The sequence below is a fragment of the Ictalurus furcatus genome, chromosome 22 (assembly GCF_023375685.1).
Source record: "Ictalurus furcatus strain D&B chromosome 22, Billie_1.0, whole genome shotgun sequence".
Classification (NCBI taxonomy): domain Eukaryota; kingdom Metazoa; phylum Chordata; class Actinopteri; order Siluriformes; family Ictaluridae; genus Ictalurus; species Ictalurus furcatus.
Window position 1 is genome coordinate 2922071 of NC_071276.1, and position 21550 is coordinate 2943620.

Consider the following 21550-nt stretch of genomic DNA (forward strand, 5'->3'; position numbering starts at 1 on the left):
GTATATACACAACAGTACATACTATGGTGCAGAGCGGTTTGAGATCTGGAACATAGGAACAACAGCTTTGAATTTGATTTTTGCTGAAAAAAAAAAAAATCAGGGGTGTGAGAACTTTGGAAGATATTCAGACCAGTCCTTTGTCTTATGTTCCACTGTAAAACATACACAAATCTGGTAGTCGGCTTTCTACGGCTTTTCTTACAACACCTGAGAAATGATAAAAGGTGTAGCCCTAGCTGTGGTCTAAAGATATGGGCTTTTTAAATGTTTGGGGCAGGAACAGACCTTTGGTGTGCTGATGGTGTGTCATTTTGAACCAAGCTACATTAGATGTGTAGGCACACAAGTTTTGAATTTGGTTTGTCCTGACACATAGAGCCAGTGCTGGTAGTCACGAGAGAATTTTGGGAGGTTATAAACCTGATAAACCAGATATGAGATATTGCAAGCACAATATGTCTAGGGCAGTCTAATACCTCCAGTACAATGATGGACATGATGGATGACATTGTCAGCATATTGGTGCCTCTTGCAGATAAAGGAAACCAAGAGCAGACCAGTCCTTTGTCTTAGGTTCCAGTTCAAAACACAATAAAAAAATTTTTTTTAAAAAACTGACTTGCCAGGGTTCCTCAATGGAATGGATTGAAATAAAAATAATAATAAATAGTGGCTGCTCTTTCAGAATGAAAATCCCCAAAGATTTCCTCCCAACTTTTATCATCGTCATCCGTCTATCGTTTTGACCATTTCTCTTCTTGTTCTCTGTGCAATATTGGAGTGTGTACTGTAGTTAAAGAAGTGGGAAGATTCCCAGTGGGCCACTGTTGTTGATGGCTGGTGTTGCGCCAGTATTGGTCATTTGACTTCTGCACTCAATTTCTCACACTGCAAACACTGGGGATGGAAACGGTCCACTTTTTGGTGAAAATTTTAGTTGGTTCAATGATGGAGTGAAAATCTGGAGGTTCTGGAAAGTTCTCCGAGTGCCACAGATGTTTCGGTTACAGCAGGCTGGTATGCTACATCTATAAAAGTGGAATAAAGAGACATGATGACAGGCCCAAACTGTAAAAGCCAAAGCCACGTATGTGTAGTAATTTAGGGGAATATTTCAGAGGCGCCGCATTAAACGGTACTGTATCATCGATACTTCAGTAGCGCTGCTAATATTGACACACTGTACGAAGGACTTCCTGATTGGTTTGACAGGTGCACCTGTGATCATAGTCACGCCGCTTGATTACAGCTCTCAGCTCTTTAGTGCGTCTTTGCAAAGTCTTTTAAACTGTGTCCATTTCCTAGTTCCTAGAATAAACTACGTGAACATAATTCAAAGTAAAAAAACAAATAAACAAACAAAAAAAACCACAACAACAAATTTAAAAATCATCCATCTGTACGTTTGTCGAATATATATTCGTCCTGGGAGTCGTCTACTTTCTCCTCTGTTTTAACAATGAATGAGATTAAGTTAGAACGAGTAGACCGAGTGCATTAATAGAAACCTGCAGCAAATCCTACTGTGAAAGCTTCTGTTGTAGAAAATCAATAAATACACTCTGACCAATCAGAATCGAGAATTCAGCAGCACTGAGGTATAAATCACATTAATGTGATCTTGATTCATCTGATCATTGCTGGAAGATACACACACCCCATCAGCAAGCGCTAGAATAGATCAAAAGATACACACACACATACACACACACCCCATCAGCAAGCACTAGAATAGATCAAAGATACACACACAAACATGCATACTTTAAATAGCATACCAGACAGGTTAATAAGCTTTCCTCACTCCATTCCTTCTTCAACTGGTACACTTCTTCCTCTGAATCATATTTCCACGATCCATGCCAAGAGCAAATACGATATTTAAAAAGCTATTAATCGCAACAAGAAAATGTTTGTAATGGGTAAAATAAACAATATTATTCTGAAATAACGATGCGTGGCCTGGTCTGAGGATGGTCATGTGGGTGAACGTGGGTGGGCATCTATCATCACCTAGCATTTCTAATGTATTTTAACCTTGCATATGAAAGTAACGTCTATTTTAAGACTCACAATAGTTGGATACATATTTAGATAGTTGCCCCACTTCAAAAATTAGGACCTTGAATTCCCACTTTTCGGTAGAAATGTCGAAATGCTACTCTCATATGACATGAACGCAGCAAAAGCATTCATTTTTGGATGTACTTCCTGGTCACATGGGGTATCATGTCTGCCACATAGTAGGGCTTGCAGAACTATTCATTTTTACTAGTCAGTTGACCAGTCACGCAGGCGAATTAAATTTCCATGAATAAATAAATCGGTGCAATAAATGTGCAAAAACAAACAAACAATCTGTGTATCGTATTGCACTATTTAAGGAAGTAATTTTTTGAGATGCACTCTAGTAAGTTGTCTATGCAATCCCCATCACACACGCCCACAACAAACCTATTCAGAAAGACACCAAAATATTTCAACTGGTAAATTAGAGTTCTAGCCACGTGCATCCACCGTCAGATTGCTATTCATGCTAGGTTACACACACACACACACACACACACACACACACACACACACAGCGTGTGTTTGACCCATTTGAAACATCCTTCACGCACTGTTGCATAATGTTATCCTAAAGCAACAGAGACACAGAGAGTGAAACAGGGAAAGGAAAAAAGAAAACGCTTGAACTAAACAAACCTGTCACTCCTAATAGATCAAAAAAACACTCGACCTTTCTTGCTGCTCTCCAGTTGCAGGTTAACCCTACCGTCATTGTCTGTCTGCAGTAAAACAATTCATTTAGGTTCTTCTACAGAGAAACAGGATGTTGAGAGTCAAATTATATACAGAAGAGCTTAAAATGTTCAGCAACACCCTCCATCATCTCACTTTTCCCTGGCGGAACCAGCACAATAATTACCTTCTGTTTTCCCCTGATTGTGTTGTAGAAAGCTAGATTTTGCCACATGAACAAAAAGCCCTTTGGTGTAATAGTTTAAGTTCCTCATTACAGCTGTAAATGGCCGAAATAAATCTGCCCCACTGGCTATGTTTTAAATCATCGAAACACATTTAAAGTAATCAATACAGCTTGCCTAACCTAAATTAATGACGGTGCGTACAGGGGAGCCGTTTGTTTGTTTTCAAACTCTAGTGTAGATACAGAAGAGTCGCTCATCCATTTCAGACCGGAGATCAACGCCTTTCTAAGCTCTCAATAATGTCCAAATGGAGTAAACATCACGGCTGCAAACGACATCATCGGTCCCTGCTGGACTCGGGTGGTCCTTTAACTACTCTATCTTCTAAGCTGTAATAAATTGTGAAGAAATGTGGAGAGTACGAGGTTTTTGCTAGGTTGTTAAAAAATCTAGTACAATTTACAGCAACATCTGACCTCAAACTAAATATTCAAACAAGGATGTGTACGCTTAAACATTACTGGCCATGCCTGTGTTGTTTTGGGTGGTAAATACCAGGGTTTTTCTAAAAAAAAAAAAAAAAAAAAAAAAAAAAAGAGATGTTTTCTTCTCCAACACTTCATTCTTGATCACAGCTACTGTAATTATGGCTAAACGTGAGATCGGACTCATCCTCTCTATTCAATAAGCTAGTTTTATTGGTTAGCAAACCCAAGCGCTGAAATTGCTGGAACTACGAATAACTGTGCCCCCCCAACCCCCCCCCCCCCCCCCGCCCCCGCCCCCGCCATTCTGATAATGAATATTTCTTCGTCTTAAAATGTGAATTTACTAGAGAACGCACAAACTGTAATCTGAAATAAGATCTTTACTGTAACCAGATACACCATTCAACAGCAATTAAAGGGAATGAAAGCTTTGACACTTTCATTGAACTCTAACGGGAGGATTAGCAGACAGTGTGTGTGTGTGTGTGTGTGTGTGTGTGTGTGTGTGTGTGTGTGGGTGTGTGTGTGGGTAGCTTCAAATATGCTTCGGAGCACAGCTGATAGCATAGTTGCTAGTTAGCACTGGGCTACAGCCAGACAGCTAACACAATTGAACCTTACCCCAGGAGAGTCACAGAGTCACGAGACTACATACAGTAGCTCCATTAGGTGTCTAACAGGAAGAAAAAAAAAATCATGTGTGAAAGGACGTGTGTTGCAGTTACAGTGCTTAGAAGCTCTTGGAAAGTTAGCATTGTCAGCTAGTTAGGGGTCCAAGCACCAAAGGTGCTGGAGGCCTATTGTTTTTTCAAGAATTTTTAGGGGGCGTGTTTTCATTAGGATTTTTCTTTTTTTTCTTGACGGTGCCAAGCACAAAGTGCTTGGATTCCTCGTGTACATTAGGAATTTTAGGGGTCCGAGCAAAAAAGGTGCTGGAACACTATCATTTTTGGTAGGATTTTTCGTTTTCTTCCATAAAATGAATACAGACATGAAACATGGACTCCCTCCCATGACTCAGGCAAACAAGATGAGCCCGCTCAGCCAAATGGTGGCATCGTAGCACTGTTTTACATTTCGAATACATCATACAGTACCATGAAAACCTTTTTTGCCTGATATTAGTTCTGCCAAACCAAAAGAAAAGCCTCAAAAACCATTTAGCTCCCGACACTTAGATTTTGAGGCAATAACTAGTCCTAGGAGTTTTGCCATCCCTTCACAAAGTTGATGACAAAGTACTCAGTAGAGCCTGAACCTCAATAATGATCAAAAACCTCTTCAAAAACAGTATGCCACACAATCCTAACAGGGACAGTGCTTAAAGTCCAAAAACAAATGCCATTCACGAATTCTGATTGCACGGATTCACGTGACAATTGATTGGAATAGTCAAGAAAAGATTATGAAAATGTCAAGAGGGGTTGGGGCGTAGTCACTCATAGGGAGCGGGGTTAAGTTCAACCAGCTCTTTCTCAGTATCAGTAAGTTCGGTTGAGCTGAACTTTGGTGCACTGCATCGTTATGCTAATATGTACGTGGATTTCTAATGATGATTGGATTACTTAAAAATAATAGCTGCTATCAGCAGGGTTATCACTCGTCAACCATCACAAAACTTGGATAGTTCATCTTTGGTTTCTTTATTGCTCTATTTAACTTTGCAAAGACTGGCCATTGGGGACGCTTTTTGAAGGGTGCTTGGACACCACGGATAAGCTTGCAGGTATATTTGGCAACTTTGGAGGGCACTTGACCTCCCAGTTTGTACCAGATTACACAAAACGTAATATCTAGCTTGCAGTTTCCCATTTAGGTATTTCCTTAATATATATATATTGTAGCTTCACAGTTCAGCGTGTGTGGTTTTCACCCATCAGCTACAAGAAGGATTGAGGAACAGGGAGAATTTATAGAAGCCGTTCTTCTTAAACTTCTCCCCGAATTAACCGTGAAAAAAATAAAGACATCTGAGACCTGTTTACTGATAAAACGCCTTGAGGTGAATAGCTGAAAGTGGACTCGGTAGAAGACATTCACAATTTCGCTGTTTCTTCACCCCTTTCATACTGATAAAAGCATCCTGTGAACCATTCATCAACAACATGATGGCAGTACGGAAAGGTCACAGCATGGCTAGTATCCGACAGCATTAACCTGATAGCATCAGACAGTGGCACCAAAATATTAGTAACGAGCTGGGGCCTTTTATTGTTTTTTTTTTTTCCGATCGTCTTGTCAAGTTGACAGTTAACAGAGCTCTTTCTTCAAAAGGAAAGACACGGGAAATTATAATCTCCATTAACATAATGGTTCTATAGAATTATTCGGTGAGGGGTGAGTGAGTCTCCTCTGAGGACCCTGCTGTGGGAAGGGCCGCTAAAAGAGCTAAACTGAGATAGCTGTCCTATCGCATCAGTGATCTTTAAACACCGCAGAAACCTCGGCATTCAGTCTGAAGCTCACAGCCATGGGCAAACCGTGAACCAGGTTGCAGTTTTGGCTGAAATTTAACTATGTGGTTTTATGCTGCTTCTTAAATTTTGTGTCCCTCGTAACACAGGCTTAATAGACCATCTCCTCTCACATCTGTTACTACTGTAATAACAGATTAAGCACCCTATGAATCATTATTAGTCAATAGAACCGATCACTTTTAAAAACAGAACGAAAAGATTCATGTGGGCTTTTTAAAGATGTCTTTTATGAACACAATCCATTATGAAATTAGATTGAAATGAACAATATTTACAGGTTTACTAGGCTTTGAGTTATTGAGGTTTGGATTAAACAGGACCAGTCAAATGGGGTAATAACTATAAGAACTCTCAATGTAAGTACAATAACTGTCATGGACCTCTGAGGGTCCCCAAGCTTTACTCTGAGAATCATGGGCTTCAAGTACCAAAACAATGACTAAGTGATACCAAATCTCTCACACACTTATCTAGTCATAAATACTATTTATTGGCCAAATGACAAATCAGTAACTGAAACAGAACACAGTAATATACACGTCAAGCTTTTTTCAGCTCTATTTGGCCCATTGTAAGGCTTAACTTTCTCCCACACGTTACAAACAGCACGAGAAACATTATAGGCTCGATCAAAACTCATTACGAGGAAACAGCGACCTAGTAACGCCAAATTTCTCCCAGACTAGACATACTACGGTCTACTATCAAAAGAATTAACTCGCAAACTGAATATAAATATAAAGATTTGGTGTCGATTGGTGACTATCTTTCATATATTAAGCAATGTGTTTTAGAATGGCTAACATGCTCACATGATAATATTATTCATTTTTATTCATTAATAGTAGCAGGGTAAACTAAAGTCGATACACAATCAGAAAAAAAAAATTAACCCTGGAGTCAGGAAGTCATAGAACGATAATGTGCATCAACATTTTATTTAGACATGTATTTGCTGAATTTGGACAACTGTACCAGTGCAGAGATTACGTTCCAGGCCCTGTTAAGCATGGCGACTCATTACAGAATTACATTCCATCATGCAGAAATTGCTTTATTTATTTAACTCTGTATGCCTTGTATAATACTCCTGCATTCTTAAACATAGTTCCTGTCAATCTGGCATATAATCACCCTGACTCCATCCTGTACTCCTGACAAAATGATAAATTACTGCTGTATCTGATGTATATATACATGGCTCTTGTCAAACATGTTTGTGAGTGCTGGAGGAAACTGAAAGCATGAATAATGGATGGTCATGGAGGAAGGAGAAATAAAGGCACAGCACAAGCCGTAAACTTAAAAGTTGCTTTATTTTCCTCAAATACAGACAAGAAACAGGCCGAGTTATATGCTTCAGGTGCCCTCAGGTTCTTTTTCTGGGCAACCGAGTCCATCAACGTTAATATTCAGCCTGAACAACGTGGCCAAACACTCTGCACGGTGCAATGAGGATTAAACGTAGACCGAATTTGATTTCTAGCCAGAGATTTTGCATTCCGGTGTGCTAATGCGTTAAATCTCTGATGAGATTTATGTTCCTCTTGGCTAACACTTTCTGGAGTGATTCTGGAGTTCTCAATTCACTATGATTAGAGACTTGCGTTTGAAACCTCATGTGTGAAACTTATTTGATGGATTTTTCCTGTATAACCTCAGAGTATTTCACGCTGCAACACGTTTCTACATAGCCTAAGGCACAAATTCCTAGTTTTAAATTATGTCGGACTGTGCGGTACCTTGCATACACAAGTATTCAGCCCCATAACATTGTATTGGAGGAATATCAACATAGTTTGCTACATCATTTACAAATAAAATAAACATAAATGTTTGGGGTTGCTTAAGTATTCACCCCTGTCGCTGTGAAACATCAAAATTATTTCTGGTGCAACCAGTTGTTACTGGAAGTCATATAATTACCTCAATAGTATCTACCTGTGAGCAAATAAAGTGCCACAGGATTTCGATATAAATACACCTGTCCTTGGAAGTCCACAGAGCTTGTAAGAGAACATATCTAAACAAGCAGCATCATGAAATCCAAAGAGCTATCTAAAAAAAAAAAGGCTGTGACTTCTGAAAGGATCAATGAGGGTTTGGTTATTTAAAAAAAAAAAAAAAAAAAAAAAAAAAAAAGAAAAAAAACCTTGAATAGAAAGAAAATGGCATAAGTCTGCTAAGGAAGGCTATCCAATGAAGTGAAGTGAAGTGGGGATTAGTCAGAGAAGTAACCAAGAACCCAAGGGTGGAGCTGGAGAGATCCAACACTCAGGAACCACAGGATGCGAGAACATATTTAAAAGACAACAACAGACCACACACTTAACATGCTTTGGGCTGATGAGACCAAAATTGAACTTTTTAGCCTCGTCACAAAGCACTATGCTTGAAGGAAACCCAACGCTGCTCATCAGCTTGAGTACACCATTCTAACAGTGAACCATGGTCGTGGTAGCACAACTGGGACCTGGAGAAACTGGTCAGGGTTCAAGGGTTAGATAAATGGAGCCAAATACAGGGCAATCCTAGCAGAAAACCTTCATGTACCAACAGGACAATGACCCTAAACATACTACCAAAGCTAATATGGAGTGGTTAAGAAAACAAGAACCTGAATGAGATAGAATGGCCTGGGCAAAGCCCAGAGTCAAGTCGAGAATGCGTGGCAAGTTTTGAAATTTACTCTTCATCAATGGTGTTTACAAAATCTAACAGAGCTTGCCAAGACAAACGGGCAAAAATAATCAGGATCCAGATCTGCAAAGCAGATACAGACATATCAGCAGAAGTCTTGCCGTTGTAAGTGCAGCCACAGGTGGTTCTACCAAGTATTGACCCAGGGTGTGGATACTTGTGTGCATATATCTTGTACCATCAAATGTCAGACATACTGTGTAAAACAAATAGTAAAAATCCCAATTAAGTCCATTTCAGTTCCAAGTTGTAACACTACAAAAGGTACAAAAGTTGAAGCGGGTGAATTGTAAAGATACGTAGTACTCTTAGGGGGAAAAAATCTGGAACCTTTGGGCAAACCCCAGTAGAAGCAGAACCCTAAAACTGATATCTACAATATCGTAATTAATATAAAACTCAATAAAAAGTGAGACCTTTAAATGAACCAACAATTACTAAGATGGCAAATTTCATTCCTCCTGAACAGACAGACTCCATTAAGATAAAATAAGTTCAATGAATGGCCGCAACATCTCAGGCTTAAAGAATAGTGCAAAATTGATATGTATATATAAGCCTATGCCTAAAAACCAAATATTATGGGAGAAATCCTAAAACAGCGCACACATAATTACTCACTGACATTCCTAACCGGCTCAGTGACTCCCCTGTGCTTTCTTAAAGCAACCTTTCTAAAAGAACAGCCATGGAACAAGCTGCACATCCACTAAATTCATAGTCCATTATACAGAACACCATCTGTTACAGTCCACTGAAACAGTCCCACTGAAACAGTATATTACTGAATCATAGGAATGAAAAGAAATTATGGGAGTATGCATATGCCATACTTGTGTGAACCAACCTTGGAGAAGTACTTGAAATGCAGGTAAATCATATTTGTTAAAAATAAAAACTAATTTCAACCAATGAAGTTCCTATCAGGACTCTCAGATGGACTTTGATTTTACAATGCAAAGAAAAAAAACCCTTCTATTTCTAAGAAAATTGTTAATTAAGGAATAAAACACACAGGGATGTGCTACGATACAATACAATATAATAATAATAATAATCAATTGCAATTTTTTTTTTCTATCACTACAGCTTACTAACAATTATTGTTATTATTATTTTTACTAATTAAAGAATGACATCATACTTCTGATCAGTTCATAGTTATGTTTAATGTTGTGAAACAGCCAGCTAGCAACTGCTAGCATGCAAAACATGAAAGTTATGCCCCAAACAGACTATTATGACATGCCTCATGAGGTCATAAACTCAGACAGGGAACTTGGAAGAAAAAAACTAATAATTAAGATGCAGTGCATGTGGCCAAAGGTATTTATCATGTGGGTCTGAACCAAGCAAATCAAGCAGGACAGACCATATCCGTGCTGTTTATGCATGACTTTTGAGCAGTGAATTATAAATAGTGTCTCTGCATGGCTACCAGGCATGTTCAATTACATTTAAATGTCAGTGGCAACGGAATTACATTTGGTAAGTTGGAAAATGATGATGTAATTACCGCTAAGCACGCAAAAATGGCATTTCTTAGTGTTTTAGATCTCTATAAAAGTCTGTAAATAAGAAAGCTGCCAAGACTTGCGTGTAATAATTCGAATGAGACAACTGCAAAAACAAAAATGTGACCTACCTTGTTACCTTGATTATCATCAGGCTGTCACAGTCTGCTCTCTGCGTGGAGACCTGAAGTGGCTCTTTTCCTCCTCCTTCTCCATCCGAATTCAAATGATGACCCCATGTAGAGCAGGAAAGGGTCGGGCACCTTGAGACTGATTCAGAAGAGGCTTCAGAGGAACAGCTGGCCCTTAGTGCTATGAATAATGTATGAACTCGCACCTTGCTCTTTAAAAAAAAAAAATGGAAAATGGGTTTTTGGGTTTGTGGATTTGTTCTCTAATTAAAGGGTTTGACACAAACTAAAGAATGAGATTTTGTGATATAGTTTCAAAGACTTTGAGAACCATTTTATTCTAAATTCTAGTTATTTACTTTTACATGTTATGGCAATTGGCCATAATTAAGCAGTTATTTCACATATCCAGTGCTATTAGAAACCGAGGAGTACACAAACACTGGGGGAAGGAGGAAGTAATGAGCATCAGGTGAGTGTTCAGGTGAGCAGGAAGTAGCCTTCTGTTCTGGTGATGGGGGCCGGAACTGTCAATCCGTGACCATGCTCCTTAGTCACATTGAGTAGATCATTAAAAGCTAATTATAATGTACACTTAATGTTAATCTAAACCGGCAACCAATCAATGATAAATAAATAAATAAATAAATAAATAAGGATTCAAATGACATCTGGGTAAACTCTGCTCCTCAAATCTACAGTCAACTTGATCGCAAACTGACAATATGTTCTGAGTGGCTACATTGGCCTGCTGTATAGAATGCTGTGTCAGTGTTGGCGAGGTGGTTTTAAAGGTGACTGAAAGTCTCAACGTCCAACGATGACCCGGCCTTGGTTTGCTAACTGATTTATCTACTGTCACTTTCATGATTTGACACATTTATGAAATGTCCCTTTGGTGAAGAAATCCCTCCGTGAACACATTCAGTATTATTACATTTTGCAAAGTCTGGCCATGTTTTCAGTGCAGTCTGATCCTCGCTCATTTCCTATACGCCACATTCAATTCTTCCCCTTTTTGTTTCCTTCCAGTGTGAGCCTGTGAGGTCTTTGATATTTCAGTCAGTTGTGAGTTTGATCATAGCCTGCACTATTGAACCTCTATATTCTAGCCGAGTCTTTTTACACATCAATAACAACAACAACAACGACAACAAAACCACTACTGAGCATCTGCAGTGCAGTGGGGGGAAAAATAGGCAAAATCGTCTAAATGCAATTATAAGTGTGATTTTTTTTTTTTCTTGTTGAGCATTGCCTCATTAAAAAATACCACCAGAGAGCGGTTAGATTCTCAGTTATAATTGGTCAGGATATCTTTATTTATTTATTTTTATATATATATAACAGTAGCTCTGAAGATTGTGTAGCTGCAAATCACAGGTTTAAATGAATGCATCATTTCAATACATTAGCATATATATATATATATATATATATATATATATATATATATATATATATATATATATATATATATATACACACACACACACACAGTATCTCACAAAAGTGAGTACACCCCTCACATTTTTTGTAAATATTTGATTATATCTTTTAATGTGACAACACTGAAGAAATGACACTTTGCTACAATGTAAAGTAGTGAGTGTACAGCTTGTGTAACAGTGTAAATTTGCTGTCCCCTCAAAATAACTCAACACACAGCCATTAATGTCTAAACCGCTGGCAACAAAAGTGAGTACACCCCTAAGTGAAAATGTCCAAATTGGGCCCAATTAGCCATTTTCCCTCCCCGGTGTCATGTGACTTGTTAGTGTTACAAGGTCTCAGGTGTGAATGGGGTGCAGGTTTGTTAAATTTGGTGTCATCGCTCTCACACTCCCTCATACTGGTCACTGGAAGTTCAACATGGCACCTCATGGCAAAGAACTCTCTGAGGATCTGAAAAAAAGATACATAAAGATGGCCTAGGCTATAAGAAGATTGCCAAGACCCTGACACTGAGCTGCAGCACGGTGGCCAAGACCATACAGCGGTTTAACAGGACAGGTTCCACTCAGAACAGGCCTCGCCATGGTCCACCAAAGAAGTTGAGTGCACGTGCTCAGCGTCATATCCAGAGGTTGTATTTGGGAAATAGACGTATGAGTGCTGTCAGCATTGCTGCAGAGGTTGAATTGGTGGGGGGTCAGCCTGTCAGTGCTCAGACCATACGCCGCACACTGCATCAAATTGGTCTGCATGGCTGTCGTCCCAGAAGGAAGCCTCTTCTAAAGATGATGCACAAGAAAGCCCGCAAACAGTTTGCTGAAGACAAGCAGACTAAGGACATGGATTACTGGAACCATGTCCTGTGGTCTGATGAGACCAAGATAAACTTATTTGGTTCAGATGGTGTCAAGCGTGTGTGGGGCAACCAGGTGAGGAGTACAAAGACAAGTGTGTCTTGCCTACAGTCAAGCATGGTGGTGGGAGTGTCATGGTCCGGGGCTGCATGAGTGCTGCCGGCACTGGGGAGCTACAGTTCATTGAGAGAACCATGAATGCTAACATGTACTGTGACATACTGAAGCAGAGCATGATCAGTATGCAGTATTCCAGCATGATAACGACCCAAACACACCTCCAAGAACACCACTGCCTTGCTAAAGAAGCTGAGGGTGAAGGTGATGGACTGGCCAAGCATGTCTCCAGACCTAAACCCAATTGAGCATCTGTGGGGCATCCTCAAATGGAAGGTGGAGGAGCACAAGGTCTCTAACATCCACCAGCTCCGTGATGTCGTCATGGAGGAGTGGAAGAAGACTCCAGTGGCAACCTGTGAAGCTCTGGTGAACTCCATGCCCAAGATGGTTAAGGCAGTGCTGGAAAATAATGGTGGCCACACAAAATATTGACACTTTGGGCCCAATTTGGACATTTTCACTTAGGAGTGTACTCACTTTTGTTGCCAGCGGTTTAGACATTAATGGCTGTGTGTTGAGGACAGCAAATTTACACTGTTCTACAAGCTGACATTGTAGCAAAGTGTCATTTCTTCAGTGTTGTCACATGAAAAGATATAATCAAATATTTACAAAAATGTGAGGGGTGTACACACTTTTGTGAGATACTGTATGTATATATATATATAAAACTTATTCACAGGGACTTGTATAGCTAGCTAGCTAGCTGTGGGATGTCGACAAGTCGGGCTGGTGGAAAAAAGAACAATGTTAGGTAGCCGGTAAAGAATGCAGCTTTGTTAGACTGAAAACAAAGTAGGCAATGATATAATCCCAACAGATTATTTTAATCCCAGCCTTGTACTTTGTCTACAAGTTTCTCCCCCTGCCCATTCAGGAAGGAATTCCTACCCTTTAAATCTACATGCAATTTTAATAAAGTCCCTGCATACGTTGTATCCTCCATCCACAGAAGGCCGCTCATCGAGCTACACAAAGGGTTCTGTTGATGGACATGAGCTTCCACGCTGTGCACACTCAGTTTCAGCTGCCAGACGAGTGCATTTAAAGAATTGGTGCGTCCTTAAATTGTCTAAAATGATACTCATATATTCACTTTCATTAACTCCTAACTGAAGGGTAGGTTTCATGCCTCTTTTCCCCCTGCACAACAGCCTAAAAATTGCAAAAACACTGTAGTTTTTGGTTTAACTATGGAAAATACAACTATTCACTAACTTGTTTTTTTTTTAATTACTGGTTGAATAGTCAACTATCAGTCATCCGAGTCCTAATCACATCATTTTAAATTATTTATTTAAAAATTCAAAAATATTTGTATTTAAGAATTTAAGAAAAGCTTTTGTGTCAAAGAAACCCCTTGAAATGGCAGAGAAATGCCTCTAAATGTCTTTATCCTCATGAACAAATTCAAGGATCTATAAATATGTATAATTAATAAAAAGAAAATTCTCCCTATGTCCTACACAATCTCTGTAGTGTACGGAAATTTCAATAATTTCAAATGTTCCAAAAAAAAACAAGTCTGCATTAAATATGCACTGTTGATCTTTTCATCCGCTGATATTGTTTGAAATATTCATTGCCTAGTTATTACTATTAGACAAATTTGACAAATTTGTGTAAAGAGTAACATTATTTTCTTTCATTTTCTACGTTAGGTACGAATAAATCACCGACGTGTGCATGACTAATAGTGAGTCTCCAGCTGTGTCATGCTCCATTGCAGAATAATAACTTGTAAATCCTCACAGCAGTGCTGCAGAAATGAGCTCATGTATGATAAATTCAGGCACACTGCTTCCGTAAATCACTGTCTTAATCCCCGCCACTGGGGGGGTGGGGACGGGGGGAGCCTAATTATACCTTTTACGGATTTCTACTGAATGGTAAGGCTTTTTCGGTGAATTTTACCATTCGCAGGCTTGCTGATCCTCGAATGGAAGTCTTGGCTTTTCACACCACGGATGAGATAACCTATTTTCCCTTGGCTCGGCTCATTTCATGGTGAGAAAGGACATTTCTGTTCGTTATACAGGTTTGAGGTGGCCTGAATCTTCCCGATTCAAAATGCCAAAATGTTATTAACAGTAATAGGGTGATATGAAGGCATGGATTTTAAACTCCAGGTGGCTACTCTGTAATGTTTTCCCACAAGTATGATGATTATTTTGAAAATAAACCGGTCCATAAACAATATTAAAAAAAACAACAACATATTTCTATTCCCAGGGCTTTATATTAGAACGATTATGTTTCTATATTTTTTATATCGGAACATATTTCGCATGACACAGACATATTGGTGATTGATCAGTGATCCTTAAAGATCAGTCATGTTCATTTTCAAGTACATTAAAGTAAAGCCTCACTGAAGTAATTTGGTTCGGTCTAATTTTGCTAGATTCAGGCTAGGTAGGAACAAATTCCAAATTTTACTCGTTTTATTTTAGAACATATTCATTTATTATTATAAGTCCATGTGGATACACAAGTCGTGAGTGCTTCTACAGTATATGAAACATTACTTCAGTGTGAGAGTCCCATCACAGGTTCCCAGTTCATTTAGAGATTTAATCTACTGTTTTACTGCTTATTGTTAAAGCTCTCGGTTTGATTCACCTCCAATCAATGAGTTTTTTGTTTTTTTTTTCCTGAGACCATCTGCTCATTTTTTCTTGTTCCCACTGCATAACTTACCTTTATGTGCCTAAACCCAAAAATATTAGATTTTTGAGAGGAAATGTTCTGCTATCTAGGCTGATAACAAGTTAAAGTGCAAGACCATTAAATATTTTTTTTTTTAGATGAAAATATTTCCAAAAAATTCCAAGATTATTATTTAGTAAGGTGAAAAACATTGATTGTATTTACTTCTGAAAAATTACCAGCAGACCTTTTTATAGTTTGGGTTTTTATGCTAGATTAATAAATTGCAATATTATTTGCCTACATTTGTGAATTCCCTGGTGGAGGTGGTAATAATAATAATAATAATTATTATTATTATAATAATAATAATTATAATAATAATAATAAATTCATATTCACCTGCTCTATCTTCCTATTGAGGGCTATCAAGAATGTCAAAGATCTCCCATGACACAATTACAGCTGAAGATTCTCTGCACCACCTCAATTTTGACGTGACATCTCTTCTAAGAGCCCTTTGAGGTGTATAGAGTTACCTAAACCACATACTCGTATCCTCCTGTGTCCAGCCGGGGAAATTGGAATGTCGCTCCATTTATATTCCATTATTTAAATGTCCCCTAGAGTTGGGGAATTAATGACTCCAGTCTGTTGATGAGCTGCCACATCTCTGCCACCATTAATCAGAAAACTCCACCTCTGTGGCTTCGATGGTGACATGCAAAGAGGAAGCGGAAGACAGGTAAAATTAGTACAAAGGTTTAAGTTTGTGAACAGATTTTAAGCTAGCACGCCGAAGGTCGTAACAAGACCTTGAAAAATAAAACCACTGCTGTTGTCTAGTTAAACATGTGCGAGGGTTGAATAAGACAGCAGGGTTTGATAGATGTGTGCAGTCAGTAGGAGACATGTACACATAGTCTTATGCTTTGGGTTAATGTTTACATTACCCCAACGGTGGCTGGCATTTGAAAACTGAGTGAGTTTCTGTCAGATAACGGGGTGATGGAAAACAGATAGCTAGATTAGGGTCAGTAGCAGGAAAACTCTTGGCTCAAACTTAAAAAACTTCAAGGACTATGAACATGGGATAATGTATGAAAAAGTATAGCTAGTCAGTAAGACAGGCACTTTATTGTTGTATCCAAGTCCACCTCCACCCCTGGCTTTACTTATATTCTGATCACTGATTCAGCTAATTACTTCAGCAATATTTTTCATTTAAATTTACATTCATAGCATTTAGCAACAATTTACAGAAGTTTGTTCGAGCCGTTATATATAACATTTCTTCATGCAAGCTCAATAAGTCATGGTCTAAGAATAATGTTGAGCTTATGAGGGAGGTTAGTACAGCTAGAAAGAAATCAACCAGTCAGTGGATTTTTTAAAAATAAATTAGGTGCTAGGTTTCACAGACATGGTGAAGAGGTAGGACTTTAATCTTTGTTTGATGACAGGCTGGGGAAATTCATATACCTCCTGGTTGCAAGGAGGGTGCTTTGTATGTTGAGGGATGGTAGGCCCGATCAAGCCATGCTAAAGGCTTGAAGGGAGCATGTTGATGAATGGAATATAAGAAATCCCTTCGGGTATTTTGGGGCTGGTCCATTTTTGGCTTCGCACCTGTAGTCTGGGGGATTTAGCCATAGAACTACTGGTTGGTGCATCACCTTGTAGTCTCGTTTATTCTCTATGTTCAGTGGAAAATGAAATCAGAAGTTGAATATTTAAGAGGCCCTGCATCTAGTTTTATCAGGACCTCCAGTTCCCTTGCATCAGCAGCTTTATGCCTCAAAGAGAATAAAAATGGCACTCTCTGCTCATGTGTAGACTACTGAGGGCTTAACAGTGATATTTTAAAATATCACCATCCTCTCCCCCTAGTCCCTTCCTCCGTTGGACCGGTTAAGATCTCAGAATCTTACCTTAATCTTTGAATGTTAGAAGTGGACAGCTTTAACTCCCTCTGGAGGGCACTATGAATTTTTGGTTATTCCATTCAGGCTGGCAAGTTCTCCAGCAGTATTCAAATTATTCCTCAATGACCGATGGAAATGTGGATCAATGACAGTTTCAATTATTCTGCCACGCCGGGCGATCGTATTCAACATGTGTATAAGGTTCCAAGATGATGATTCCTCTTCATAAAAGCCAAGAAAGCTTTTCCATCAATTTCTTAAGCTCAGAGGGGGTAGAAATTGAAAATGCAGCAGTACTCAACAGCCAGAACCCAAGATGGTGTATGAATGACAATTTCTCACATTCTACCAGTTTTGAAGTTACCGGATTCACTTGTACCTTTAGTGTTGACTTATGCTGTAATATGTCCTTACCCAAAAGATGTCCATTTCAGGCACTGTCGATATACTGGAGCAAAAAATGCCCCAACAAAATGCAAAAAAGGGACTGATGATGACCATGAATACACTTAGACCACTTAAGAGGGCTGCAAGCGTCTTTTATTCAATATTTACAGTCGACCGCATGATCCATAGCACAAGGAGGGAGTGTGTTCAGGCAGAATTGAAGCTTGCTCTCTATAAGGGAACACGCCACCATTCACACACAGCTTCAGTGCAACAATGAGCAAACTGAATTACTCAAACTTTGAGAACATTTACTGTACGCTGACTTGTTCGTGCACAGAATCGGCATTGTTAATATCAAATGTTATTAAAATTTGTTCTAACATTAAGGAGATGAATCATCTTAAAGGAACAGTTCAGTAAACAATCAAATTGACACATTTTGCTTTACAGCTTGTAATTAATCAGCCAGGTCAGGTTTGGTGTTCGACATTAGCTTTTTTGGTTTCACTGGAGCTATATGTGAATGTAGCTAACAAGTAATGGAAGTCTCACCCAAAATCTTTCCTGTAAACATCTCCCCGCAAACACATCCAGTCCTTTAGACTTGCTAAAGTGGTTTAGGACACACTGAGACTTCACGTCGTTGAGTGTGAACGTGCGGCCATCTCGGATTACCAGAATCACGTTTCTCCTTAGCACAATTCCAAAAGTGTACCAAAGTTTCGAAGATGGAATCATACCGGAAAGCTGGATTTCAAAGCTTCACAATGTCATTTGCGAATTTACCGAAGTTTTTGGGCTAGCTACATTAGCTTCATAGCTCCAGTGCAACAATCCTGCTAGCACAATGCGTCACCTTACGGTTAAACATGCTGACAAATTCGTGTAATTTGTTTTTCTAAAATTTTCCTTCAAAAACTCAAATCACTCTCAATATTATATAATGCATCCATTGTTTATAGTAAAATAAACATCAGATTAAAAAAAGAACAAATATCCAGACACATAACCAACATAAAACGACTTTCAGACATACACAATGTCATTTATGACAATAAAAATAAATACTATTTTTTTTCCCCTAATAATAAATAATCTAATTCATTCATTTAAAAAAAATGACAATGCAGTTTCTAGTGTAATTCTCCCTAATATTGATACCTATAAGAATTTAAGTCACACTTAAAAATGTAGCATATACTGTATATATTAAAAGAAAATGAACATATATATTTTTCTGTAATATTAAAAAGAACACACAGTCACAATACTTTTAAAACTAGACCGAATTTACAAAATTTACACAAGTTTCCTCATTAGCCCAAATATAGTTGATTAACATGTTTTGATGTCTGAACTTTGCTTAGGTATGCAGGTAAACAGTGCTAAACTGGAGGCTTGAAGCTTTTCATACTCGTTAGCCTCACAGACCCAGGACAAAACGGAAAAAAAAAAAAAATACGCAAATGTCCGACACCAAATGTATCGGCTGATCCACTATATTTTGGGTAAGAGGAGGAACATTGTGCAAACGAGTTGTCAATTAAAACCCTTTAATTAAAGCTAATTTAATTAAATTAAGCATTTAATTAAAGACCTGGTGAGATCTTTGTATTTCAAACCCTGATGATATGGCCATATCTCCTATCAGATTACCCACAATGCCCTTGTTGTAGAATGTGAGATGCACGTACATCTGACCTTAAAGTACTATTTGTCATTTTTCTCTTTCAGTGTTGCTATTAAATCAGAATCCATTTACTCCATGATACATTTGGCAGATTTTCCATACATATTGCTTCGCTGGGTTGAAAATCGAAAATCAAAAAAAATTCGCTCACGCATGCAACACCTGGCTGACCGAACGCAATGCGAGTCGAACTCGTTCCACCCACAAACGTACAAAGACGAGACAAGATACGGTTCCCGTTGAGCTGTAAATAATCCCACGAACATGACGTGAACAATACAGTCTATGCGTTTTCAAAATCAGGACGATGGGACGTAAAGTATGACGTCAGCGGTGGGCTTAAATGAAAGTCTAAAAAAAATATTTTGTTTGGTCTTCCTGGTTGGGACGGAGAGATGATGACAACAAGGTGCAGAAATGGAGAAAGGAACAGAGAGAGGGAAGAGGCAGAGATTTCAGGTCGGGCTGATCAGAGCCCGTGTGACATCAATCAATCTGACAGTTAGCTTCCTGCATGGCCTTACTGGACACATAACTGATTCTTTAAGCTGTGAGAGAGGAAGACAGAAAAAGGCAGAGAGAGAGAGAGAGAGAGAGAGAGAGAGAGAGAGAGAAAGAGAGAGAGAGAACATCAGCACATAGTAAATATTTTAGCGTACACTGTAAATATAAACCATATGACCTTAAAGTGGTAATTTATTCTCTATTCAGTTTATAACCTACTGTTTCTCCATCAGCACACAATCACCGATCTGATGTTTGGAGTGTACATTTAAAGCAGCCAATAATACAATCCAACGGTGACTCAAGTCCATACAAGTCAACATACGTCAATAATTTTAAAATCGCCTCTAGCCTGCTGCCTACGCCCTCATTATTCTGCAGCTTAGCAAATCGCACTTAATCCAGCACATCCGATCGTTTCGCATTTTATTATCTGATATCACGCTCCAACAGTTGCTCGTGCCACAAGACACTAAATCGAGGTCATGAAAATCAATGTGCGCATGGGATGTAATCCGTTCGATCGGTTTTGATTTGTCTAGTTAATAAAACAATGTCTACAGCTAATAAACGTATGATTTGTCCATTCCTGTCGCTTATTTGCGAGAGGCCACACCTCCTTTACTGAGACTGACCGATACAGAAGGCAACCCTGCTTCACTGGCTTGCTTTGCTCTAGCATAAAGCCTTATCTATATGGACATACTCTCACACTTCTACTCTTTGTCTTGTTGCTGTTAACAACATCCCTCTTATCGAACCTGTTATCACACATGAGGAGCTTAACAACAGCCCCTTGTAGTCTTTGTGCAGTAGCTGGAGGTTAATTGAGTGTCATTTATGTGTACTCAGGATAATGGCACCTTGGATGGAGTGCTGTGTTGAGGGAATGTCTGTATAGAGTTTAAGCATATATTCTTCATGATCTCCAGGAAACTAGGACGAGGATGAGGACGGCTTTAGGTCCATTCGATACATACAGTATATGTATGCATATATAGACAGCAAAACTCAGAACCTGAGTTTTGTTTTTCCTGGTGTTTACATTTTTCGTGGTATAAAAGTTGTGATGGATAAATACAAATATGACAAATATATCACTAGAGGGATGGGTGTAATATGGGGGGTGGAATGGTATGGGTATTTGAAAGGTATTGTACAAGGAGAAGTGACCAGTTCAAAGAACCTCAGTGGTGTTGGTGTGATCAGTAGTACCACTGGGTAAATAGTTGGCCGCTCTCAGTTAACCCTTAGGCATTTGTAGATGTTGTGAATTATTATGGACTTGCGGCAGCATCAGGACCATTTGCAGCAAGACTGTGTCTATGGTTTGAGCACTGCACTATAAAACCATTTGGATTTAGGTCACGGATGTCCAGCTTACTCAAACGTTTATATCAGAGCAACAGGGATTACGTTTTTCTCATTAAGGTTCTTAACATCTTTTACTTATACTGCACTTCCTTTCCTGCTGGCTTTCTTGAAACTCAGAAGTGCTTGCGTAAGATCATGACTATTATACCAAAAACACGGAGCTTCACCAGTTCAGCCTTCCATCGCATCATATTAGATCCGCAGATTTGTCAAAATGTTGGTGCTCATTGGGAACAGCTTCAGGGGACGCAGATAGAAAAGGGACCTCGTCCTCTTCTGGGTGACGCCGGATAGTGGGAGTTACTAATCATTACAGTATACAGATACAGAAGAGTAAGGACAAACA

General features: G+C 38.9%; 1 protein-coding gene across 1 annotated transcript in view; it reads right to left on the reverse strand.

Moving 5' to 3' along the window:
- Positions 1-18036: 18036 nt before the first annotated feature.
- Positions 18037-21550, reverse strand: part of zmat4a (zinc finger, matrin-type 4a) — a 57922-nt gene continuing 54408 nt past the window's right edge. The window contains exon 7 of the mRNA XM_053654244.1: positions 18037-19874. Within this exon, the coding sequence (XP_053510219.1) occupies positions 19847-19874 (28 nt within the window). The 3' untranslated portion in view covers positions 18037-19846. The remainder of the gene's footprint in view (positions 19875-21550) is intronic.